The sequence below is a fragment of the Phyllopteryx taeniolatus genome, chromosome 2 (genome assembly GCF_024500385.1).
Source record: "Phyllopteryx taeniolatus isolate TA_2022b chromosome 2, UOR_Ptae_1.2, whole genome shotgun sequence".
NCBI classification, from domain to species: Eukaryota; Metazoa; Chordata; class Actinopteri; order Syngnathiformes; family Syngnathidae; genus Phyllopteryx; species Phyllopteryx taeniolatus.
This window is the reverse complement of record NC_084503.1, coordinates 19,847,971-19,875,633: the sequence shown is the minus strand read 5'-3', so window position 1 is coordinate 19,875,633 and position 27,663 is coordinate 19,847,971. Positions and strand designations below refer to the sequence as shown.

The following is a 27,663-nucleotide window of genomic DNA, read 5'->3' as shown; positions in this document are numbered from 1 at the left end:
TAGAAGCAGCAAAGCAAAGCAACTTTATTTATATAGCGCATTTCATATACAAGGTGAGGATAAGTGCTACAGAAAATGGATGGATGGATGGTAAACCAATATGCTTTACATGATTAAAAGCATTTAAAAACAAAGAAAAAGAACTGTTTACGAACATAAAACAAAAACAATAAAAACAGCGTACAATGCAAGGAAGATTATTTTAAAGTGGAAATGCTCTACAACGCATGAGAAAAAAAGAAGTTTTTAACCTGGACTTAAATACATTCACAGTTGGAAAAAAGATTTGTGAATCAGAGCCTCTTGTAGAGTGTCTTCCCAGAAGAGTGAACAATGTTTTAGCTGCAAATGGGAGCAACTCCAAAATGTTGTTAAATTTTCACTTCATGTGCATAATGAAATGAATGGTACAAACTTCAGCTCTCAACAGCCTGTAACTGATAACATAAAACACATCGGCAAGGAGAATATTATTATTTTTTTATTACGAATAAGAAAAACAATCCAAAAATGGCTTAATACATGGGCAGTTTTTATACTAATACTAACAACAACACATTTACTGTTTTTATAATGTCAGTTACATGACATTACTGCACGCTGTAGGTCAGCTTCCTGTCTCGGAGGTCAAAGGTGACCAACAGTGAGCGAGGGTCCTTTTTATTTTTGCGCACTGTGATTTTTCCTTGAAGCTCCTCACCTAAAAAAAGCATAGAATAAATATTAGTGGATTCAATACATTTTCACTTGGACATTAAATAATGAAGGGAAAAAGGTAATTTTCATGGAAAATAATAATTCAAAAAAAAAACACGGGGTGAGAGCTCTCCCATAAGGCTCCTATTCCCGGAGACAAATTCCTTGTGTGTTTTATGGACATACTTGGCAAATGAAGATGATTCTAATTCTGATTCTGGTAAAAAGTAGAAATTCATGGCCGTAAACGACCAACAACCGGACATTTGTTTCCCCCATGAATGCCAATATACATACACAGTGGGGCAAAAAAGTATTTAGTCAGCCACCAATTGTGCAAGTTCTCCCTCTTAAAAAGATGAGAGAGGCCATGTAATTTTCATCATAAGTATACCTCACCTATGAGAGACTAAATGAGGAAAAAAAAAAAAATCCAGAAATCCGGGGACAGTGCCTCTGGATTGGCAGACTGGGGTGGTGGTCCCCCTTTTTAAGAAGGGGGACCGGAGGGTGTGTTCCAACTACAGAGGGATCACACTCCTCAGCCTCCCTGGTAAGGTCTATTCAGGGGTGCTGGAGAGGAGGGTCCATCGGGAAGTCGAATCTCAGATTCAGGAGGAGCATTGTGGTTTTCGTCCTGGCTGTGGAACAGTGGACCAGCTCTACACTCTTGGCAGGATCCTCAAGGGTGCATGGGAGTTCGCCCAACCATTCTACATGTGTTTTGTGGACTTGGGGAAGGCGTTCGACCGTGTCCCTCGGGGAGTCCTGTGGAGGGTGCTTCGGGAGTATGGGGTACCGAACCGCCTGATACAGGCTGTTTGGTCCCTGTACGACCCGAGTCAGAGGTTGTCCGCATATCCGGCAGAAAGTGGGACTCGTTCCCGGTGAGGGTTGGACTCCGCCATGGCTGCCCTTTGTCAACGATTCTGTTCATAACTTTTATGGACAGAATTTCAAGGCGCAGCCGAGGCATAGAGGGGTCCGGTTTGGTGGCCTCAGTATTGCATCTCAGCTTTTTGCAGATGATGTGGTTCTGTTGGCTTCATCAAGCCATGACCTCCAACTCTCACTGGAGCAGTTCGCAGCCGAGTGTGACTGGGATAAGAATCAGCACCTCCAAATCAGAGACCATGGTCCTCAGTCGGAAAAGGGTGGCGTGCTCTCTCCAGGTCGGGGATGAGATCCTGCCCCAAGTGGAGGAGTTCAAGTATCTTGGGGTCTTGTTCACGAGTGAGGGAAGAATGTAACGGGAGATCGACAGGCGGAACGGTGCAGCGTCTGAAGTGATGCGGACTTTGTATCGGTCCGTTGTGGTAAAGAAGGAGCTAAGCCGAAAGGCGAAGCTCTCGATTTACCGGTCGATCTACGTTCCTACCCTCACTTATGGTCACGAGCTGTGGGTCGTGACCGAAAGAACAAGATCCCGGATACAAGCGGCCGAAATGAGTTTCCTCCGCAGGGTGGCCGGGCTCTCCCTTAAAGATAGGGTGAGAAGCTCGGCCATCTGGGAGGATCTCAGAGTAGAGTCGCTGCTCCTCCACATCGAGAGGAGCTAGATGAGGTGGCTGGGGCATCTGATTCGGATGCCTCCCGGACGCCTCCCTGGTGAGGTGTTCCGGGCATGTCCCACCGGGAGGAGACCCCCGGGACGACCCAGGACACGCTGGAGAGACTACGTCCTTCGGCTGGCCTGGGAACGCCTCGGGATCCCCCTGGAAGAGCTGGATGAAGTGGCTGGGGAGAGGGAAGCCTGGGCGTCCCTGCTAAAGGTACTGCCCCCGCGACCAGACCTCGGATAAGCGGTAACAAATAAATGGATGGATGGAAAATCCAGAAAATCACATTGTCTGATTTTTAAGAATCTATGAGCAAATTACAGTGGAAAATAAGTATTTGGTCACCTACAAACAAGCAAGATTTCTGGCTCTCACAGACCTGTAACTTCTTATTTAAGAGGCTTCTCTGTCTTCCACTCATTAGCTGTATCATTGGAACCTGTTTGAACTTGTTATCAGTATAAACGACACCTGTCCAAAACCTCAAACAGCTCCACTATGGCAAAAACCAAAGAGCTGTCAAAGGACACCAGAAACAAAATTGTAGACCTGTACCAAGCTGGGAAGACTGAATCTGCAATAGGTAAGCAGCTTGGTGTGAAGAAATCAACTGTAGGAGCAATTATTACAAAATGGAAGACATATAAGACCACTGGTAATCTCCCTCGATCTGGGGCTCCACGCAAGACCTCACCCCGTGGGGTCAAAATGATCACAAGAACGGTGAGCAAAAATCCCAGAATCACAAGGGGGACTTAGTGAATGACCTGCAGAGAGCTGGTACCAAAGTAACAAAGGCTACTATCAGTAACACACTACGCCGCCAGGGACTCAAATCCTGCAGTGCCAGACGTGTCCCCTTGCTTAAGCCAGGCCCGGGTGAAGTTTGCTAGAGAGCATTTGGATGATCCAGAAGAGGATTGGGAGAATGTCATATGGTCCGATGAAACGAAAATAGAAATGTTTGGTAAAAACTCAACTTTTCGTGTTTGGAGGAGAAAGAATGCTGAGTTGCATCCAAAGAACACCATACCTACTGTGAAGCATGGGGGTGGAAACATCATGCTTTGGGGCTGTTTTTCTACAAAGGGACCAGGATGACTGATCCGTCCGTGTAAAGCACAGAATGAATGGGGCCATGTATCGTGAGATTTTGAGTGAAAACCTCCTTCCATCAGCAAGGGCATTGAAAATGAAACGTGGCTGGGTCTTTTAGGATGACAATGATCTCAAAACACACCGCCCGGGCTACGAAGGAGTGGCTTTGAAAGAAGCATTTTAAGGTCCTGGAGTGGCCTAGCCAGTTTCCAGATCTCAACCCCAAAGAAAATCTTTGGAGGGAGTTGAAAGTCAGTATTGTGCAGCGAAAGCCCCAAAACATCACTGCTGGAGAGGAGATCTGCATGGAGGAATGGGCCAAAATACCAGCAACAGTTTGTAAAAACCTTGTGAAGACCTCTGTTTTTGCCAACAAAGGGAATATAACAATATAAGTACTGAGATGAACTTTTGTTATTGACCAAATACTTATTTTCGACCATAATTTGCTAATACATTCTTTAAAAATCAATGTGATTTTCTTGATTCCCCCCCCCCCCCCCCCTCATTTTGTCATACCTAGGCATACCTATGATGAAAATTGCAGGCCTCTCTCATCTTTTTAAGTGGGAGAACTTGCACAATTGGTGGCTGACTAAATACTTTTTTGCCCCACTGTATTCACTTCTCTGAAAAGTCAAATATTAATCAGTGTTTCAAGTAAAACTGTATAGTTGAAAATTAATGGATAATTATATTTTTGTTGCATTAAAATAAAATAGATAGATTAAAGAGCCTCTAAATACTAGTGTATTAACCACTATAGAAACATAAAACATTATTTTGGTCAGTACCAATTATTGTTAATTTAGGATAGCCAGAGCATAAATATTACATTGCGTGGCTGTTTTAAATTTGTTTGCAAAATGTGAACATGTAAAAAATAAAATAATGGTGGACATAATGTATCTCAGTGGGATACAATTGTCTTGTTTGTCCTAAACACAACATCTGCACGCACATATGACGCACGCACCTAACCCTCGACTCACAAACAAGAGGCAAAATTAAATTAGCCAGTCGGGTCGACATAAAATATAAACTATTGCTGATAATAAGAAATGTTAACAGCACTGCAGCAGTGCTGAGCTCAGACATCTGCAGTATGAGTACAAATGCACTGGTGCTCATAGGAATGATGTGTGTGTGTAAAGCAAATGTGCTTTAATATATGTTAATAAGCACCACTGCCTTGTGCCTATATTGTGCATGATTGCAGAGGCTCCTCTTGCTACGGTACACGCTTTTTGTCGCTGGAGGTTACAAGAGGACGTGGAAAGAAAATGCTGAGCATGGCGGTTTCTCCCGTAGTCGCCATTATTTCTGTCACGTCTCAGTCGTTGCCATACCAACGCTTCTGTTACACAGAACTTGCTGCTGGCGCCGCACTCTGGGTCTGTTACTCCACTGCAGTGAGCTCGAGCAGCTGTGAGAGTTTACATCGCTTCCAAAATGAAAAGAAAAAAAAACAAAGGTAAACATTGTCATTACTGCAGATGGCAATTGCAAATTTGGGAAGTATCTAGGAAAGGAGCATAGGAGGAACATAAGAAAAATGGGCAGATGAATAATTATTTATGCTATGGCAACCCTCTGGTTTCAGTTTATTTGAAAGAGGGTGACTCTGAAAAACAATTGATTAATTAACCCTAAGGATAGTGGGTGGAAATTGCCCCCCAGCACAACTCGAACAGAAAATGTAAAGATCCACTGGACATTTGACATGAGCCGCTTCAAACATCTGGATAGCCTTTTAAATGGATTTCATGCTAAGAATTACAAAACATGCCATTCAAGTTTGAACAACACAGTAATTGGAACTAGATACTAAACCTTTTTTATGGTGAGTTTACATTTGACATTTTCAGACACAAGGAAATATGCAACAACGGAACGCTATAAGGATGTAAGGATATAAGCATCAATTTAGTTTGAGAGAGCCGCCAAACCTCTCCCGTACGAGTATGTGCAGCAACAATAAAAAAAAAATTCTTGACACCATCACCATAACATCGTATGAGGAAAAATAGATCCATATGAACCCAAATCCATCATGCATATGCAAGCCAGCAGATAACGATGGAATGTTCTGCTTGTTTGGACAAGAGAATCAAAGAAGTGTGAAAATGGATTATTGAGTTCCAACTTCTCTTTGTTGCCAAACACACACCCATGCAGCGTTATATCCTGTTCTTCAGGACCAGCTGATGACATTCCAACATAGGATGTTGAATGTGATCCCGTCTTCTTTCTCACTATGTTTTCAACTGTGGTTGCACCCGTTGGGAGATGCCGAAAATGACTGTCACGCACGCTAAATACGATAATAACCAACAAATTGAAATTTTAAACTGTATGACAAAGCTTCTTAAATGTTATCACAGTTCACCGGATCAGTAAACTGTTTCATTCCTATTCTGTGGGATTACTTTATGGCAGTGGTAACCAACATCTTCAAGCCCAAGATCCCTTTTTTCAACAGAATGTAAACTGAGATCTACTACTAAAATATCTTGAGAAAAACACTTGCCACGGGTAAGGCTGTTCTGTTACTTATTTCTGCACTTTTGACAGTACAAATGCATACATAAACACATAGATCAGTAATCTGACTCTGAACTATAAAAAATAAGTATACCACTGAAGATGAGTAACAAATGCCAATATATTGGAATGAACAAAAAATCTAATTAAATTAAATGTCAAACAAGGACATGAAATAGATGCTATTTGTATCTTCTATTCAATACGCAATAACTCAAGCAAAATTCAGAAAAATGCTCAAATGTAGAAATAAAATAAAATGTAAACAAAGTCCAATACCCAACAATAGATGAAAAAGTGCTATTGGTATTTCTCTTCAATGCACAATAACTTTCAGTTCAAGTAGTATTCATAAGCATGCTCAAATGTAAAAATAAAATAACATAAATGACACAATCAGTGGAAATCTATCTCCACTCACAAGTGACCTGAAGTCCTCACCTCCAGCTCTGGTTTTCAATTCAACATCACTTTGAAGTTCAATACTCTCCATGTCCAACACTAATGTAAACTCCTCCTGGATTTTCCCTGGTAGCACTTCTGTCTATGTTGTGGAAAGGGTTGGCTACAAACCAACTAATAGACTCATGCTTTGTACTTCCACAAATCTACGGACTAATTTATTTACTAATTTGTTCAGACGGACACAGCATTGTTTGAGATGGAAATAACTTTTATGCCTGAGGTTTTGTGCACACTTTGAATCATTGCTGTGTGCACCATCCGTATGGTTTCTTGGGCTTATAGCCAATAAATGGCTAACTTGGAAAGATGGTTCTGTCACTGCCTTTTTTTTTTGCTGTTGGTGCGGTGAAAAGCGATTGGTGTGCTGTAGTCTTCGTTCTTGTGTCTTCACTCACTGTTGAGGGAATAAGTGTCTTCGAAGTTGTCATGGGTAAGGTGCTGCTGCCCGAAGTTGCGTCTTTTTTTTTTTTTTTTTTTAATAGATGCACTGTATTTGCATATGAGGCATATTGTCTTCCCATTTAATGACGTAAAGAGGAATCCATCCATCCATTTTCTGAGCCGCTTCTCCTCACTAGGGTCGCGGGCGTGCTGGAGCCTATCCCAGCTGTCATCGGGCAGGAGGCGGGGTACACCACGAACTGATTGCCAGCCAATCGCAGGGCACATAGAAACAAACAACCATTCGCACTCACATTCACACCTACGGGCAATTTAGAGTCGTAAAGAGAAACTCGCTTTCCCATTCTTGATGGAAAAAATGCACCTTTCTTTTTTGTCGCAGCGGAACAATCTGACAACCTCCGTGAAGTTTGCAGTCACAATCGGAGCATGACCTTTTTGTGCTTGTCAAAATAAAATAAACAACATTATAAAATAATATAATAATTCATAATACAAACTTTTAGTGATCAATATGATCGAAAAACCCAATTCTAAACGTCCAACCAAAAAGTATTTAAACTAAGAAAAAAATAATTCTCGCTCTTTTTAAATTAGGCCTGAGTTTTATTTTGAAAAAGACTCGCGATCTACCATGTTGGGCATGGAGATCGACCTGTTGGTTACCCCTGCTTTAGGGGACTTCACTGTCATCTGACATCATCCACCCTACACAAGTGTACCAAAGTGCACCACTACAACTGTTGTAAAGTGGTATAATATTTAAGGGGCGTTTACAATGGAAATGCCCAAAATGTGTACTGTGCCAAATCAAAGCACCTGGTGGGAAAATGAGTTGGATTTGTTTGCTGTTTAATTCTGAGCACAAAGTTACAAAACGTCTTGGTAAACAAATGAAGATCAGTCACATTCGAGCGTCAACTCAGGTATCCTCATGTCTTGTCTTCCTTCCAAATGTACATCATGGCCATCTGCATTTAAGAGCAGCTTGTGTGACTTGAAGAAAAGATTAACTGCTATAGAATAGCTCAAGGACCATCACAGTTAAAAAAAGAAGGGGCAGTGAAGGACTCGGTGGGGCATGAAAGTTGCCACTGCATACCGTATGTTCACGACCATAAGGCGCACTTAAAAGTCTTAAATTTTCTCCAAAATGGACAGGGGAGCCTTATAATGCGGCGCGCCTTGTGTGTAACTTTGATGAGCGCGCCGCTTGACTGACTGGGAGCATTTCCTGCTGACACGCTGCTTATGTAGAGGAAAGCCGGACGTGATTGAGGACAGCATGTGGATGTAAAGGGGAAAGGGTGCGCGTGACAGAGGACGCTAAAGGCACACCCCCAGTAGGTATATAGTGCCGGGGTGTGCATTGTGCAAAACAACATCGGTTTGGCTAAGGACCCCTGAAAATGGCACCTACGAAGAGACACGCTTACGAAGCACAGTTTAAACTGCAAACTATTAGTTACGCGGAGGAACATGGGAATCGAGCAGCCGCGAGAGAATTCAAGATCAACAAATCCATGGTTTGCAAGGGGAGGAAGCAGGAAAACGAGCTTCGCCAAGTCAAGAAGACGAAGCTGAGTTTCCGCAGAAACAAGGTGAGGTGGCCCGAGTTGGAAGACCAACTCGAGCAATGGATTAATGATCGAAGAACAGCCGGGAGAAGCGTCTCTACAGTCACCATTTGACTGAGGGCAATAACGCTTGCAGAAGAAATGAAAATCGAACATTTTCAAGGAGGTCCGTCTTGGTGCTTTCGTTTTATGAAACGGCGCCATCTATCCAGCCGGGCAAGGACTACCGTGGCGCAGCAACTTCCGGCGGATTACAAGGAAAAGCTGGCCATCTTCCGCTCCTACTGCAGTAAAAAGATTGCCGACACATACATCCAGCCCAACCACATCACCAACATGGACACTTTCGACATCCCGGTGAACCACACTGTAGAGAAGAAGGGGACCACCACGGTAGCGATATGCACAACGGGCCACGAGAAGTCGGCTTTTACTGTTGTGCTTGGTTGCCATGGTAATGGACAGAAACTGCCACCTATGGTGATTTTTAAGAGCAAGATCAGAATCAGAATCATCTTTATTTGCCAAGTATGTCCAAAAAACACACAAGGAATTTGTCTCCGGTAGTTGCAGCCGCTCTAGTACGACAACAGACAGTCAATTGACAGAGAACACTTTTGAGACATAAAGACATTGACAAAAAAAAAAAAGTCACTGAGCAGTAAAGGGTTGGTAGCATCTTGTCCTTGTCAGGTTACCGTATTTTCACGGCCATAGGGCGCACTGTATTAAAAGGCGCAGTCTCATTTACGGGGTATATTTCTGTATTTTTCAACACATACATAAGGCGCACCGTATTATTGGGCTGCCGAAAGATGCTGCCTTAAGAAAAGTTTCCAGCCGAAGTCATCGTTAAGGCCAGTCAAAAGGGCTGGACGGATGAGGAGAAAATGAGAGAGTGGCTGAGTGAGGTGTACCTAAAGAGATCTGATGTTTTTTCCACACGTCACCGTCCCTGTTGATCTTTGACTCCATGCGCGCCCATCTCACAGCCGCTGTCAAAAACCAAGTGCAGCAAATGAACTCTGAGCTTGCCATCATTCCGGGAGGCTCGACGAAGGAACTCCAACCGCTGGACATCGGTGTAAACAGGGCGTTCAAAGTAAAGTTGCGAGCGGCGTGGGAGCGATGGATGACAGCTGGCGAACACAGCTTTACTAAGACCAGGAGTCAATGCCGGGCGACTTATGCCACCATATGTGAACGGATTGTGGATGCTTGGGCTAAGGTATCTGCTTTGACTGTTGTCCGAGCTTTCGCGAAAGCCGGCATCATTGCTGAACAGTCCCCTGGCAACGAGACTGACTCCGACGAGTACGAGAGGGAACCTGGCATGTTTGATGGAGAACTTGCCCATCTGTTCATTTCGGATACAGAAGATGAGGACTTTGATGGATTTGTGGACGAGGATTCATCAAAATATAAGGGGAGTACATTGTTAAATACTTCAATAAAGTACAACCGAACTCAGTTTTACTCCCGCTGCCTTTTTAAAAACATTGTTTTAGCGTGCATGCATGCTACCGTATGTTTTACCATGCCTGCGCGCAATAATACAGTGCGCCTTATGTATGTGTTAAAAAATCCAGAAATAGACCCCGTAACTGAGACTGCGCCTTTTAATACAGTGTTCCCTATGGCCGTGAAAATACGGTAACCTGACAAGGACAAGAATGGAGTTCAAGTTTCCTAAGTGACAAAGCACAGTTTACTGCCTTCTCACAAACATCACAGACAAAACACTTTCTCTGGTTAACACAAAGTAGGTAAAACCATGAAAGAATGACCCTCCTCTTCAATAGCTGAGCCACACAAACACACCGGAGCATGACAAATGATTTGCTGTTTAATTTATTACGCTGCCAGCCAGGAGGATTTGCAGGGATGTTTTGTTCCAGCCTGCTGCGTGCGTGCTCTCTTTTGCGCTGGCACCTCCCACAGAAACATAGCCTGAGAGTTAATTACTGTTGCACTCGTACCAAAGCATCAAAACGGATTCGCTTTCTGCCGTGATAAATCACCACAGACAGTCGGCACAAACCACTGGAATGTTTACGCCTGGCCCTTACTACAGCCAATCAGAACTGCAGGCCATCTCAGCCAAAACACATAGGAGGTCATGACTGTATGTGTTTTTGTGTAGTGTGTGCGTAAGACACTTTCCTCAATTTCAAGGTGACTTCAGGGAGTTCTCTCATTGCCAGAGGATAGTTTAGTATAGAACTATGCAAGCCCTCTTTTGAATTTGAGTGTAAGAAAGGAGCCGTGTGTGTTATAAGGGTATACCATACACCCTATCAAGCGATCAAAGAATGCTGTTAAAAACTCAATTTCTGGTTTACGACCCCTGGAGGAGGTTGAGGACCGTCTGTGTGGCGAGGTGGAGAGAACATCAATAACCTGCTGCTCTCTTCCTTGCTCACCTACTACTGGGCTAATTGTCTTCCTTCTATATGCATTCACACAGTGACCACTTTTTTAGATACACCTCCACAATCCAATGCATATATGTCAAACTCAGGCCCAGGGGCCAAATTTGGCCCACGATGTAATTATATTTGGACCGCAAGACCGTATCAAATGTGTATTAGAGCTGGCCCGCCAGTATATAGCACATGCGCCACTAATACCGTATTTTCTCGACCATAAGGCGCACTTAAAAGTCTTAAATTTTTTCCAAAATGGACGGGGCGCCTTATAATGCGGCACGCCTTATGTGTGCACCAAGTTCCAAAATCTGTAAATGTTGTGTGAGTTTGATGAGCGTATCGCTTGACTGACTGGGAGCATTTCCTGCCGACACGCTGCTTATATAGAGGAAAGCCGGACGTGACTAAGGACAGCATGCGGATGTTAAAGGGGGAAGGGTGCGCGTGAAGGACGACGCTAAAGGCACGCCCCCAGTAGGTATATAGCGCCGGTATGTGCATCGTGCAAAACAACATCGGTTTGGCTAAGGACCCCCGAAAATGGCACCGACGAAGAGACACGCTTACGGAGCACAGTTTAAACTGCAAGCTATCAATTACGCAGAGGAACATGGGAATTGAGTAGCCACGAGAGAATTCAAAGTCAACGAATCTATGGTTTGCAAGTGGAGGAAGCAGGAAAACGAGCTTCGCCAAGTCAAGAAGACGAAGCTGAGTTTCCGCGGAAACAAGGCGAGGTGGCCCGAGTCGGAAGATCAACTCGAGCAATGGATTAACAAGCAAAGAACAGCCGGGAGAAGCGTCTCTCGTCACCATTCGACTGAGGGCAATAACGCTTGCAGAAGAAATGAAAATCGAACATTTTCAAGGAGGTCCGTCTTGGTGCGTTCGTTTTATGAAACGGCGCCATCCATCCATCCGGGCAAGGACTAGCGTGGCGCAGCAACTTCCGGCGGATTACAAGGAAAAGCTGGCCATCTTCTGCTCCTACTGCAGTAAAAAGATTGCCGACAAATACATCCAGCCCAACCACATCACCAACATGGACACTTTCGACATCCAGGTGAACCACACTGTAGAGAAGAACGGGACCAGCACGGTAACGATACGCACAACGGGGCACGAGAAGTCGGCTTTTACTGTTGTGCTTGGTTGCCATGGTAATGTACAGAAACTGCTAGCTATGGTGATTTTTAAGAAGAAGACGCTGCCTAAATAAATGTTTCCAGCAGAAGTCATCGTTAAGGCCAATCAAAAGGGCCGGATGGACGAGGAGAAAATGAGACAGTGGCTGAGTGAGGTGTACCTAAAGAGACCGGATGGTTTTTTCCACACGTCACCGTCCCTGTTGATCTTTGACTCCATGCGCGCCCATCTAACAGCCGCTGTCAAAAACCAAGTGCAGCAAATGAACTCTGAGCTTGCCATCATTCCGGGACGCTTGACAAAGGATCTACAACCGCTGGACATCGGTGTAAACAGGGGGTTCAAAGTAAACTTGCGAGCGGCATGGGAGCGATGGATGACAGATGGCGAACACAGCTTTACTAAGACTAGGAGGCAGCGCCGGGCGAGTTACGCCACCATATGTGAATGGATTGTGGATGCCTGGACTAAGGTATCTGCTTTGACTGTTGTCCGAGTTTTCGCGAAAGCCGGCATCATTGCTGAACAGCCCCCCTGTAACGAGACTGACTCCGACAATGACGAGAGGGAACCTGTCATGTTTGATGGAGAACTTGCCCATCTGTTCATTTCGGATACAGAAGATGAGGACTTTGATGGATTTGTGGACAAGGATTCATCAAAATATAACGGGAGTACATTGTTAAATACTTGAATAAAGTACAACCGAACTCAGTTTTGCTCCTGCTGCCTTTTTAAAAACATTGTTTTAGCGTGCAGGCATGCTACCGTATGTTTTAAGCTAGCGTATGATTTACCATGCCTGCGCCCAATAATACGGTGCGCCTTATGTATGTGTTATACAGAAATAGACCCCATAACTGAGACTGCGCCTTTTAATACGGTGGGCCTTATGGTCGTGAAAATACGGTATTACAAATCCCAGAATGCTTTGCTAGTGTGTTGGACCATCAGTCTTGACCGGCAAGCGCCCATTTCCCTTTCTGTTGCAGTTGTTAGCAACCTATGCTACCAGTCTCCTCGAGCAAATTTACACTTCCCCTTCCCAAAAATGGCCAAACGAAAGATGGAAAACAGTTAACTTCCAAGACAGGTGGGAGGCAAATTATCTGTTCATTAAAGTAAAAGACAGACCTGTTTGTTGTGTGCGGAGCAACATGGCTGTAACAAAGAATAAAAGATAATTGAATTGATATTTTTTTTAATGCCCTTTATCAACTCCTAGCCAGGGAGTTTGAAGGACATTCTTATTTTTGGGGGGGTTGTTTTGTTGTTGTCCTTTGAAAAATGTTGATTTACATCAAAAAGAAGGTAGTTGGAGATAAATAGAAGATAGAGAGACAGAAGAGGGGAGGGGGGTGGGGTGTTGTAGTGTAGTCCGTTCCGTTTCACGTGGCATGAATGTAAGTGTCGCAAGAAGCTGGTCAAAGAGCCGCATGCGACTCCCGAGCTGCGAGTTCGCCAGGCCTGGACTATGGGGAATTTTTAAATTCGTAAACGGATGGTGGAATCACTCTATAACTGTTCTATACTCCTGATGTCGGCAAGGAGGTGGCAGAGTGAGGTTTTGGGCTGGAGAAAGCCTTTCAAGTGCGTGAGGGTCTTAAAATGACCTCTGCATAATATGCAGTTTCTAACAGAGTATTCCCTGCCACGGTACAAAATGAAGAACTGTGCCATCCACAATAAAATGTTTTCTCATGCAAAACAACAACGCCTCCTGTGCTGCAAAAGATATCATGGATGACTTATAAGGATATAAAAGGAGAAATTGGTGTGTGGCCGCCACCATCCGCAGATCTCAACCCTATTGAGAACCTGTGGAGCATCTTTAAAGCACCGACTGTGTGAGGGTGGAAGGCAGTATAATGTACCTCTAAAAAGCAACTCGAGGAGACAATCCTGGCATCCTCAAATGAAATACAGGGAGAATCCATCCTTGGGTTTACATTTACAATGGCCGATAAGAGTTGTTGAGGTGAAATTGAAGACGGGTTCCTATGTCAACATCTGTAAATAATCTAATGTGATGTTGTACAGTGAACTCTCACTTGCGGTGATTAGGGACCAAGATCTGCCGCAACCCCCCCCATCTGAATCGAATTGATATAGTGGTCACGGTTCGGTACACACTAAATTACAATACGTCATTTTATATCAACAAACATGAAATAACATTTACGCCGACATCACCCCAATGAATGAATGAATATAATTTATTTTCGGTCAGCATCATAAATCATTAGTCAATCAAAAATGTACACACAAGAGAACAAATAGGGTTACGGCTGAAGTGTATAGCTTATAATTGCCTCACCCTTGGATTCTTTCTTTCAGAGATTTGTTTTAAATTAATATAACATGTGCTTTTGCCAGACTGTACAATATTAGTGCCTAATAATTTCGGAGAAATTACTAGCTTCAGACAAAATCTCAACTTTGTCCTCTCTCTCTCTCTCTCTCTCGTCCGGAATGGACGCGTTAAACGCTTGCGTTTTCCACTTTAGTCCAACATACGATGTTCTATTTCCCTTTTCGTACGCCTATTTTCCTTCTTTTAATACAAAGTCGACGCCCTCCACTCTTGTGTGTGCCTTGCTTTATACAAGATTCGTGCTTTTTTACATTTTTTGATTTACAAAAAGAATATATTGGTTGTTTGAAGTACCCCACATTGTGCGTGTGAAAGTTTGAACATGATGTATTGAATATGAGGAAGTCCACTTTGGCTCAATCAACGATGGATGGTGCGATCTGACACTGATGTACCTTGACCTTGGAGTTTACCATTAATTTCTTGGGCGGTTGCTCTGGGCTGTTTTGTTACCATTTGTATTAGCAGTCTCTTCAATTTGTCATAAATTTTCCTCCTGTGGTCACATCCATGGATGTTGGCTACAGTCCTGTGGATCTTAAGTAGGACTTAATGGAACAGTTCTTAAATGGTTCAAGTCCTACCTGAAGGAAATGAGTTTTTTTGTAACCATTGGAAGTTTTCAATCTCATCAAATGGCAGTGACGTATAGCGTCCCTCAAGGGTCAGTTCTTGGACCTCTTCTGTTCAGCCTGTATATGCTACCCATGGGTAGAATTTTTCAGAACGTTAATGTTGACTATCATAGCTATACAGATGACACACATTTATATCTAGGAGTGTCTTCAGATGACCATAGTTCAATTGAGGTGTTATGTCACTGTTTAAAACAAATAACTGGATTCACCAAAAGTTCCTTCAATTAAATCACAACAAAACTGAGGTAATTGTTTTTGGCAGTAAACAAAAGAAGATTGTTAGTAAATACTTGGGACTCCAACATCACCACCTCCAATCCCAGTTATATATTTAGAAATACTTACACAAAATAAAGCAAGGGCAGAAACAAGCACTAAAGGTAGCACCAATGCAGATACCTCAGGCAGTTCAGCAGTAAAAGCAGAAATTAATTCATGCAGCGTATTACTACTCAGTAAAGCTGTTTCCAATAATTGCAACATCTGCAAATAAAATTCTAGACACTGTCATGCAAAGCAAAAGTCTTATTTCAGTTAGAAAACCTCAGTGATTCAATCTGAACATTAACAAGCTGACAAGCAAGTTATGGTACGATGAGACAAAGCTCAGTGGTATGTATGGTAAGGTTCAAACATGTAACTATAGCATTTAAACCGATTTCTTTACAACAAATCACATTTAAAAAGATTAAATGTGTAAAATTGGTATTATGCTAGTGTGCAAATCAGATCAGGTTGTCAACTATTCAATTCCAATGCCTTCACAGACTTTAAAGCACAACTGTATGCATAGATCACCATTTGACCAAATTGAATCAGTTCTGTGCGACACATTCCTACTGCAGCATGGCGCTATCATACGGTCGTCCACTGCTCTCACATTCAGCTGCATCTATCAGACCAATGAGAACACAGAGCCTCCAATAGTGTTTGAACTGTTACAGAGATTTTGAAGTTTTTATCATGGTGGTTGCTGCCAGAGCGTAGCCAAGGGCCAATGGACATCTATGTATGTTCCCCCACAGGTCATTTATTACAGTAGACTCCATCAGATATCTAGTCAGTAAGTGGACAGTCTGCCCCCATGGCCCATTTATCCTCACATCACCAGACACATCCGTGATTTCCATTATGATACAGTGCACAGAGCACCAGAGCTTGTAATGTGGAGAAAATAATAAATATAGACAATATCAGACTCGAGCTACCCAATCGCAGGGCACATAAAAACAGACAACTATTCACACTCACATTCACACCTACGGGCAATTTAGAGTCTTCAATCAACCTACCGTGCATGTTTTTGGGATGTGGGAGGAAACCGGAGTACTGGGAGAAAACCCACACAGGCACGGGGAGAACATGCAAACTTCACACAGGCGAGGCTGGATTAGAACCTGGGACTGTGAGGCAAATGTACAGAAAATGGATGGATAGATGGATTTGTTTAGCATGTTTGAAACCTTGCACTCTTAAAGTTGTATACTTAGAAAAGGTATGGCCAAACAAGCTTGGTGGTTAATTATTTCATTAATCATATTATTTGCTCTCCATAGCAATTACACACAACACAATTACATGTCACAAAATTTAGGACCCAAAGTCCAGATTTAGCTCAATAAGTCCCCCTAAAAGACCTATGTATTAAATAAAATTTAATTAAAAAAAAATACATTAAGTCATTTTTGCTTCTAATATGTGCATGCACTATTTTTCATTGGTCACTAAGAAAGCTCCTCTCTCTCAACGTCATCAATCAAGACGTGCGAGCGGCCATCAGATGAGTTTCACATGCTGTCTCTGACAGCTGAATGTGATTTGTTTGGATCCCCTGCTGTCTCTTGCTCTGACAGATAACGAGTGTCAAGCAGTCTGACGACATCACCACCAGAGACAGATTAACTGACAGCCAGTTGCCGAGGACCATTAAGGCTGCAAATATAGTAAAACGCATGCGCGCACAAACACGTCCACACACAAACACAAAAACTCCAATGCAACACTCAAAACAATATTAGACTACTAACCAGCCTGGACTGTAAAGGGTCTCTCCAGTTGGAAGATGGTCTGTTTCCAATGGGTCTTTGTGACCTGTGGACCCGTGGAGAACATCACCTGGCCAATCCACCAAAACAGTGTTATTGAGCAGTTCCAATTCAATAAATTCAAATTAAATTCAACTGAATTAAACTGAGACAACACAGAATCAATGCATTATATATTTTACGAAAAACATTTTGATTGTATTAAACACAGGGATACTGCTCCAGTTCCAAAGCGAAGGTTGATCACCATCCCAAGATGTATTGCATACAACCTTTAATAATTAAGAACATTCTGTAAGGATATTTCAGCGTCACCCATGAAGTAAGTTGTCATGTCATGGGATCAAAAACAGTGAGGACCAAGCCCAGAGTCTCAAGTTAAACACACTGAGAAGGTTAGATGAGCTCAGCATTTTTGTTCCAATTGAGCACCTCTGATGGATAAGTGCGTATATCAGCTATGGACTAGGTTGCCTGTCGATTGCCAACAAACGCCTCGAGGAGGAGAAATAAGCTAAAGCGTGAAGATAATTGACTTTTTCTGCTAAATGCCTTTGTTGTTGTTGCCAGCACTGCTTACCTTGTTACGGCAGCCTTTGTCAAAGAAAACGTCAAAGTAGCCGACAATTGCCTGCAATGAAATATGAGAGGTGAGTTAGAGTGTGTGCAATAACCACCTGGATTTGTTGACATGAAAGGGTTGACTGCAAAGGACAAATTTTTATTTTTTTTTAATGCGTTTGTTATTGAGTAATGTAAAGTGCTGTTTACTAAAGGTCAAGGCAGGGGAACACAACTCAGAACATTTAAGGCAATTTTACAGTGTTCAGTGTATAAATTGTTCATGCGTTACTTTGAAAGATGTACAAGTAATGTTTTTTTAAATCTCCTTCCTCTCAATGTGAACTTGGTTTCTCATTTGGGCTGAGTCAACAACATGTTCCATGTGCTCCCTCTCACCTCATCAGAGAGGCTTGTCACCGCACAAAAGAAATACATTATGAAGTAGCCACCAACACCATATTGTAAAGATTGCTGATGATTACAAAAAAATCCATTTGGGAACATGAAATTAGCAAACATTGCTATATTGACTGCATTGCTAAAATGGATGGATTGTTACAGGAAAACGCCAGCATGAGTAGCCATTCAACTAATTTAAAATGTTCTACACTTTTGACATATTTCAAGTTTACACTTGAATCAAAAATTACACACAGATAAGTAGCCATTTAGATTAACTTTCTTCTATCAAGAATGTTGGATATGTGTAACCAACTTAAACACAGTTGTAAGGACTGCCCCTGGCCAGACTCCTTTGGTTCACCAAAAACAACCTCCAGGATGATTTTGCTCCCATTTCTCTCCCCACTGGACGAAGAGAGGTACTCTATCAATCTCAGGAGCACACTTGTAGTGGCAATGATGCAGAACTAATAGCTTTTAATCCTGACGCAGCTGACAACTTGGAGGCCGGCTTTCAGAGACAAAGAGCTAAATCGATGCAGCAAAGAGGAGGGGAGATTCCTATTTAAAGCTATTTTTTGTTGGTGTACAAAGACTGAAGAGGTGAAGTGTAGTAAACATTTATAAAGCAGTCCATTTTTAGATTCTGGCTAGAGTGGCAGCAGAAGAGGACAAAGTAGAAAAAAGAACATGTCACCCTAATACAATTATGGCTTTTAATGAACGCAGCAGAGACGCTCAGTGCTGTGGTAATTAGGAAATTTGCTGTAATTACTCGGCAGGCAGCGCGGTTTGACTTCTCTCAGATGCAGATGATGATCGTCACTGCGCCTTTGTAGATGACAACCAGTTAACAGCCTAAGTGGCAATACTGTAATTTAAAGTTGAGACATATATTTAAACATTAATTACAATAATAATAATTCAATGATAGAGTTCTTGGCCACAAACACTAATGTTTGTATTAGCAAATTTTAGTAGTGCTTTTCATGCCAACCTTACAAGAGTTAAAGGTCGTATGTTTATGTTTAGGTCCCTGGTCTAAATTCTACAGCTACATTGAGACATGTTCGACCACCGCTGTATGGATTCTGCACCGACCGGCTGGGACAAGATCAGAGGTGGATCACTTCCCCAGAGGCGTTGCTGTGGAGGTTTCTGCTCCGACTAACCGGGCAAGGTCCTGAGGAAGAACCACTTTCCCGAAGGCATCTCCCTGCAGCGCTTCTTCCCTTTAAATTAACTTTCGTACCATCGTAATTAACATTATACAGCACTATACCATGAAATAAATGTTGACCACTCGACATCCATTATAGCCTGGTCATCCTGAAAGGGGGATCCCTTCATCTGTGGTCCATTTCAAAGGGTTGTTCTTTTTCCCCCCAACAGGGTTTTGAGTTTTCCATTGCTTGATTTTGGGGTGTGGGGGGCTGGGGGGTATATCAGAGGATGTCATTGATCTTTGTCAAATGTGAGCCTGTGAAGCCCGACTGGGATTAAGAGCTATAGAAATAAACTTGACTAATAGGCAAATACATAAGACAGATGCTGTAAAATCACAAAAATCATATCTACAGAAATCTAGGGTGGATGGGAAAAATATTTGTCATGATTTTCTTTAAACTTTTTCATAACTGCAGGCCATGTTAAGTAGATATAGACAACCAGTGAACCAGATACAGGACCTCATCCAACCGAAGAGAGGTAGAGTGGTAAAACTGCTGCCAAAGTTGTGACATTGTTGCATAATAATATGCCCGATGACATTTTTTTTCCCTAAAATGAAAATGGAGGGTCTTATGTCTTATTCAGGAGTGTCCTGGAGAACACAGCATTAAGTTGCAAGGTGGACTTGACCTCCACATTTTACAATTGAGCATCTGTTCATCTTGTATAGCCATCGAAATGACTAAAAACTTCAAGCACTGAGAGAATGTGCTGTGGGCCGGAAACCATTGCCCACCATCTTTTGGGGTACGGACTTTGAAATGCCAGAGAGTTATATCCTGGCCTACTCATTTAAATACAAACTCAATGCTGTGAAACCAAAAGCATCAGCTAAGATGTTTTTAAAAAGTAGCCAATTTCTGCTCCATTCATAGCACTGTCATATCAAAAATGCTCCTTTACTCAAGTTGAAGGCAAGCAAGTAGTTATGACTGTCAAAAACACACACGGACACCAACAGCAGGAAAAAACGGAGTGAGTGCATTTCATTTTCATCAGTGTTTCGCCCTCGGCCCCGAATGTGTCTGTGATAAGTGATGACAGTGAGCTTCATGATGGCCCATGGAGGAAGCTTAACTACACTGCAGCACTCCATTCAAGTCTCTAGGAAGAGAGGAGGAAAAATTTATAATTATCATCATGGTTAACACCAACAGGGAGAAATTCATCAATGTTCCCCTTTCGCCTGGCTATGTGTCAGTTAGCCGAGTGGCCCGGCCAGATACTATTATACAACAGTGGCCACCACTGTTGCGGGGAGGGGGCACAAGGGGGGTGGAGTATTGCTGACGGGGACTGAGGGGGGAGAGGTCTAATGTGCTTTTGATAGGGTTTACCCAGGCGTGGAGGCTTCAAGCATGACTACCTCACAAGCGCATTGGTGTGAATTCCCTCCTGTGCACCTCCTCTGCCATATTGCTGTTGTTCCAGTGGGATGGAGCACGAACCGTCCTTGCCTGTAGTCTACCTCCGACCAAAATTCCTTATACATGTCCTCAGACAACACACAAATAAGTGCAACTTAACAGCTGGAGAAACTCCTTTTTCAGTGGCGCAAACCAGACGGTACAAAGCTGCGTCACTGCACTTTAATTAGGTGGTTTTTGAAATCTTATTTGAAGATTAAGAAGGCAACTTGACACTAAATCTGATCAACACATTGATTTAAACTTAAAAAAAAAAAAAAAAAAAAAAACGGTGGATAGGGGCTTAATTTCATTGTCACTTTGAAAGTTGAGGTGTCAAACATTTGGCACCCAGCTAGCTCGCAAGCTAACAGGCTACCGGAGGCTCCACGGAGCTGATGTCGCAAACAGGGGGCGGGCTAGTCCACTGCATCACCTCTTCGCTTGGTGTAGGTCCACATAACATAGACACTTAAGGGAAAGTCAACACAGCGGCACACGTCATTCAGCCTGTGGCTCACACGAAATGACAGACTGCCAATCTGTGCACATACTTCCTGCTAATTACATACAAAGCATGCTTTGTGTAACACAAAATATATAACATTTGGGAATTCACGCTACGACACTGTAAATTGCGGTATCCAGCGAAGATGCACTTTTGGAGTGTAGGCATAGTTAGCTTTCTAACTGCACACTGTAGCGGTAGAGATTATTTCGTGGGGGACGGGGGACTCATGCCAGTCTCCCAACTTCGTCACTGCGCAGCTCAAGTTCTTATAGAGTGGGGGAAGGGCGACTCATGCCGGACGCCCAAGTGCGTCACTGGGCAGCAGTTTTAGACGTGCCGAAAAAAAACTGGAAAACTGAAATGGTGAAAAATAGTTAAATGCTCTATCTCCACTCTTCAGTAATACAGAGTTCTCAGTATTTACGTTTTCACCAATTATCTTCAAACATGTCTAATGTATTTAGAAACAATTTTCTGAATTCACTTTACAAAGTCTTTAAACAAAGCAAAAATAAGAGGAACATGCACTTCGATCATTGATTTCTTGGCCATTTGCACCACACACCAATTCTCTCAGTCTTATCCAGAAATGTTTTCAATACTCGGTTGTTTTTAGCAGTCAAATTTGTGTCAAAAATGTGACTGAAATAAAGCTATTGTGTTCGATTACGGAACGAATGTGTCTCTGCTGGTAATTAAGCTATATATGTGGCACACATGCAGCAACAGCCCAATAATGTTCCAATAATTGATATCTTAAACGTGATGTACTTTGTGCACTGATGACCAGTGTTTAGATGGGAACAATTCCACTGAGAGTCGTTTTCAAACGTTTGATGTAAAATATTTGATTCCTACTTTTAAGTTTTGGTTAAAAGCGCCAGGTCCAATTCTGAGTGATATTTTTCAAATGTGCAGCAGAATTTGGTGACCTTTGTCTTATTCTATGTATCACAACTGATAATGCAAACATTTACTGCTTCTTGTGTACCTTGTGTCTGGCTTCAAGGTATCTAAGCAGACACAATAAGCACAAGCATGTGTGATGTAAAAAGGGGTATAAAAAAAAAAAAAAAAAAAAAAAGGTGGCTGAAAAAAGAGAATGAGAGGATTTATCTTGTGTGTGAGCAGCACAGACGCAGGGGTTGTGCTGTTCATTTAATGCAAGGTTAGGCAGACTGAGCTGATGAATGGACTGTCGACAGGAGAACAAAAGCAGGCGCTCCATCATAGGGCGAGAGGCGCAGCAGCTCTCCCTCACCAATCCCCAAGCACTGGTCCAGGAGCAGTTTACCCTTCACACATCCTAACCTTAACTACCACTGAAGATCTGCAGACAATACTGACTCCAGATCGGTATCTTTATGACAGCAGAGCAGTCCTTAGGTAGGTCAGTAATCATCTGTAAATCCTGAGAACAAGCAGCTTTGATGCTGAAGGAGAGTAGAAAGAACAATTTAGAGTGACGATACAGAATACCTGCATTATATAAGCTCGGCTTTTGATAGCATTAAGTAATGACACATCCCATTGTGCATAAAACATTCCACGACACAGCCACTGTTCGATAGCCGCGCACTAAATGAATGATACTGCTTTGCAATAAAAATCCCAAGAGAAAAGCAATTTGCAACTGAAAAAAGGAGCATCAAGCATCCTCCCTATCTATTTTGCAGCATTCCATATGACTTTGGAGTACAAAGTGGATACTTTAAAAAAATATTTACAAATCCCATAAACAACCGTGGGGCTATACACAATGTGCAAAGGCCAGATAATAACCATATATTGATTTTACATTAAACCAATACACCCAATTATGTAGCACTGCACCACGACAGAGAAGACTGCAACACTACACGCGTCACAATGCAGAGCATCAGAAGACATTAAAGTGAGGCTCTTCTGCTGCAGGCTGCTCACAACACAGTGAAATGTGGCTCGGTCAACGGAGGAAGTTTAGGTGAGCGATGTGGTGGCAGGGAAAATAGGCTCATAAAGCATTTTTTACGCTTTTGTGTTTTTAGCTAACACCCAGTGTGGACACAACTTAATTCATGTGTTGACCCACACCATAGCTTTTAGCTTTAAACTTTTCATTTTTGAAAACTGCAGTGGAACCATGGGTTACGAACTTAATTGGTTCTGTGACCCCATTTGTAACCCGAAACGTTTTTAAACTGAGGTAATTTTTCCCATTGAAATGGATTACTAAGTAATCCTTTTCAGCCGCCAAATTAAATTATACTTACCTTTTTTGATCAGTGTGTGGTTAAAAATATAGTGCAATAAAGAAACAAGTCAAAACACATTATTATGAAGAAATAAAACTAAATAAATATGATATTTATATTGCTCTTCATCTGTGGTCCATTTCAAATATTGCTCATTAACTTTAACTAAGGAGGGGAAAGGAGGAGGATTAAAGCTAATCATTGAACAAGAGCCTTCTTCCATTATAACACGGGGAAATTCTAATTCAGGTGTTTTTTTTTCTTTTCTCTGTTTCTTTTCCAATTGCTTGGTTGATTGTGGCACAACAAACTTTTTACAGTTCAGAAAAAAAAAAACATGAAAGTGGGATAGCGCACCTCTTTCCTCTTCTTATTGGCTCAATGTGCGTATCAGGGGAACTTCTGCCAGGCAAAGGGCTATGTAGAGGATTATTCTGATGTGATAACGCCAACATTAACCATTTGTTGTTTTAATTGAAGAGATGCTACAATTCAATGAATAACATAACATACTGTAAATAGTATTTTGACAAAATTAAAATGCTTTCCGGACTTATTTTACGACAAACGGTATTACATTTGTGATGGGATAATCGAGGATGTTGAGGTGGGACTTCCGCCTAGAACAGTTTTGCACCTTACGCCGCAGAGCAGACTAGTTTTCAGCGTACATCCAAGCGTTATACATAGTCAATGATAGTCACGCAGCGCGGGTAGAAGCACAACATACTGTAGATCCTTTTTCTCCCCCAAACAATACATTGTTTATTTTGTCAACTATATTTATGAATTTTTGGGCACGTTGGCCGGACAGAGCGCTGTACTGGCGCGTAATGTCAGACGTTGGATGCGGAACAATCGGTGTTACGGCTGTAACGATTCAGCATTCAGTGATTTCTATGACAAAATATGGACGTTCTGTAACATTTGGCAGCTCTGTTCTTGTCATACTGCTTTTGTTTACACATTAAGAACACAAGTGCTGTTTTTGTTTTAATTCCCCATTTTAAAAAACCAGTCAGGCAACAAATACTGAAAACAGCAAGATCTTAATCAGCAGTGTGTCATCTCTAGTAGTGGCTCGGGTGAAAATTATTTGTATTTATTTATTTTAACAAAAAATAGTTACATACTGCAGATTTCTAATTTTCATCAATCATTAAAGAATGAAAGTGAGTAATTGAACAGACAAGGCAAGCAGGCTGAGAACATTCCCTCTTTATGACAGGTAATTCAAAGTCACATTAAGTTCAATGCTTGGATTGGAAACCCTGAGACATCAGCGTGACTGATAACCGCTGAAATACAGTAAAATAATCCATCAACATAAACTGACTGATGTCTCTGACACTTTTACTGCAATGTCCTTTTTACACAGCAGATCTCATAATTCATTGTTGGAAAAAGTGCATTAACAAACTTTTGTTTTAGACTGGGAAACTGTGCGGTCAAGAGAAATCCAGGAAAATCCATTTGGAAAACAGAATGTTTTTTTTAAATTCTAATTTTTCTCATTGCTTGCGTTCTGTTTAATTGCTGTTTGAATAACCAATGTGTTTGCACAAATTTTGTTTGATGTCTTGTGGAAAGCTCTGCATTTATCAGTGGAAAGAAACCACACATTCTTCGGAAAGCACTACTAATTAATCAAACGTGCATGAAAAAAAGCATTTCAGATGCATCATCGTGTGACAGGGTCTGGTCATAGCGTGCATGCATTACCGTGCAGTCTGTGGTGTTGGTAATCTTCAAGCAAAAGTCGGCTGCAAACTCCAGCTCTGAATGAAGCACTCTGTTGCAGTCGATTGTCTGTTGAGTATAAAAATGAAATATTACAATATTAATGATTGTATTTGTATATATTCTTAGTGAGTAGGCCTTGAATCCAAATAATATTGGCTATAATGTCTGCAAACATTTTGCTAGAAGTTTTCAGCCTTAGAACTTTTACTGTGGCACCGTTACTGGTTTAAGAAAAAATGGGGCACGGGAGAATGTTTTTCTCGATTTCATCTCTGGAACATTCATCATAAAATCCCAGCATTCAATTGGAGTTCAATGTCCATTGAAAACAGCCCCTCAAAAACATTGGTACATTGATAATGCATTGCGCCTTTATGGAAGGAGAAATTAAAATGTAGGTTCAGAACATTTAAAGTATTACAGAGCTGCTTCAGCACAGCATGAAATGGTTCTGGGTTTAACTTTACTTGATTTCTCCTAGTTGAGGAAAAAGAAAAGTAATCAGGTTTACAGAATATATAATTCCGTGAGAGGGCTCTCAATTTTACGGAGTAGCAGTCAGCCTTAATAGAATGTTATTGGATTGTATAAATGAGAGGCAATGGATGAGCGTCGTCGTAATTTGGGGAGAGGGGCTGTCTATTTGTCACTGGAGGGGTGAAAATATCGATTAGAGGATTCAAATTCCATTACATCAAGTTCTACTCTCATTCATCACATCCACACATGGGAGTAGGACATGATACTTAGCAAACAGGCCAACCGGAGATGAAATGCATAATGGTATTAGAGATTAGAGGAGGAGAGTGCACTGCAACACTAAAAGACACTAAAGAGGTAACTTTGTTCGGATGTGGAACCACTTTGCCTTTCTTTAATCTCTGTGCTTTCTCAACTCAAAGTTTAAAGTGAGTGTTTTATTCACAGCATGCTCAGACTAATCCATTACAGTTACCGTAAAAGGAAGTTAAACTTTTTATAATACAGCCACTGTGTTTCATTTGTAAAGTCCTCATTATGTCCACCGGTAATCTGGATATTCAATCAACCAAGTCACCACAGTTCCTATCAAGATTCATTCATTCATTCATATTCCGTTCCGCTTCTCCTCACTAGGGTTGCGGGCGTGCTGGAGCCTATCCCAGCAATCTTCGGGCGAGAGGCGGGGTACACCCTGAACTGGTCGCAAGCCAATCGCAAAGCACATATAAACAAACAACCATTTGTGCACACATTCACACCTAAGGGCAATTTAGTGTCTTCAATCAACCAACCATGCATGTTTTTGGGATGTGGGAGGAAACCGGATTTCCCGGAGAAAACCCACGCAGGCACGGGGAGAACATACAGACTCCACACAGGCGGGGCCGGGGATTGAACCCCGGTCCCCAGAACTGTGAGGCAGATGTGCTAACCAGTGAGGCAGATGTGCTAACCAGTCATCCACCGTGCCGCCCCTATCAAGATTTTTTGTAAAAATTGTCCTCATTTTTTATGAGCCAAGCGCCTGTGCAACTTTATTGAATTTAAAGACCCTGTAAAGTGATTTCAGTAATCTGTTTCTAAAGACATTAGACGTTTAAAAAAATATATATTCAACCTCTATTTATCCAGGAAAACATTGAGATTAAAAATCTCTTTTACAAAAAGTGTCCTCGTCAGGAGAGGGTACAAACACATGAAACAGGTATAACATGACAAGCTAAACACATTCAAACAATCTCATAATACAAAAATCAGCAGTTTTCCTTAGCATAACGCAAACTCTTTAAAATCAAATTAAATGAAGAATCGACAGCCTGATGTTTCGGCCGCCAAGCTGCTTCAAAGTCATTTAAAAGTGTTCAAAGAGACCAGATCCTTCAGTTTCAGCTGTTGCTGAAGATGTTTGAAGATAAATCCTGAGAACAATTTCGTATTGATTGTTGAGATATGACTGAGTTGAGTTAAACTCTTTTTAACCATTTCAGTTGTCTGGATTTTTGGGGTGTGGCTAAAACCAAGCCCAAGTCCACTCTGGAGCTTTCTGGGATCAGTCAGCCCTTTCCTCCTATATATTCTAAGTATTGAGCGCCTTCATTCCATCAGTGGCTATCCGGCGTAATTGCATGTTAGTTAGCAATAATAACTTGGCACATTTCTACCACTACAACATGCAGGTAGCTAGCAAGCAATGCCGACAACCCCCAAAATGTATCATTCCTAAAGTGTTATTTCTGTGTTTTGTGCTATTTGGGCTATAGTGTCTCTGTTGTGTGGACCCATGAATGGCGCGAGGCGGTGACAAGTTGGTCCACTGCCGGTCCCTTTGCGAGCCCGCTGGCCCACGAGCCGCGGGGTCATCTGGTTCATTGCCGCCTCACTTTGTGTCTTATATGTGGGTCATATAACGGAGACATAACAGAGACACTTCAGGGCAAGTTAACTTTATATTAAACAAAGCTGCACGTTATTCTACCTGTGGCACACACTACAGACATTTGAGCACATACTCATAATGTATTTGATTGACAAGTGAGGGTGAAGCAGAGCGTGTTTTCAGCACATTCAGTGGTCACGCCGTCCGACAGATGGGAGGATCTTTATTTTTTTGGAGCGGC

At 42.1% G+C, this 27,663-nt stretch overlaps 1 protein-coding gene across 10 annotated transcripts in view; it reads right to left on the bottom strand.

The window, feature by feature from the left end:
- prmt3 (protein arginine methyltransferase 3) overlaps window positions 1-27,663 on the bottom strand; it is an 86,334-nt gene continuing 58,671 nt past the window's right edge. For 6 of the 10 annotated variants that reach the window (XM_061764650.1, XM_061764621.1, XM_061764641.1 and 3 more), the window contains 4 exons: window positions 25,043-25,129; window positions 17,554-17,604; window positions 16,956-17,043; window positions 1-700 (listed from right to left, as the gene is read on the bottom strand). In XM_061764650.1, the coding sequence (XP_061620634.1) occupies window positions 591-700; window positions 16,956-17,043; window positions 17,554-17,604; window positions 25,043-25,129 (336 nt within the window). In that variant the 3' untranslated portion in view covers window positions 1-590. Of the gene's footprint in view, window positions 701-16,955; window positions 17,044-17,553; window positions 17,605-22,233; window positions 22,520-25,042; window positions 25,130-27,663 lie in introns of those variants that run through there. The other 4 variants (XM_061764631.1, XM_061764691.1, XM_061764680.1 and 1 more) reach the window with 4 other exon arrangements.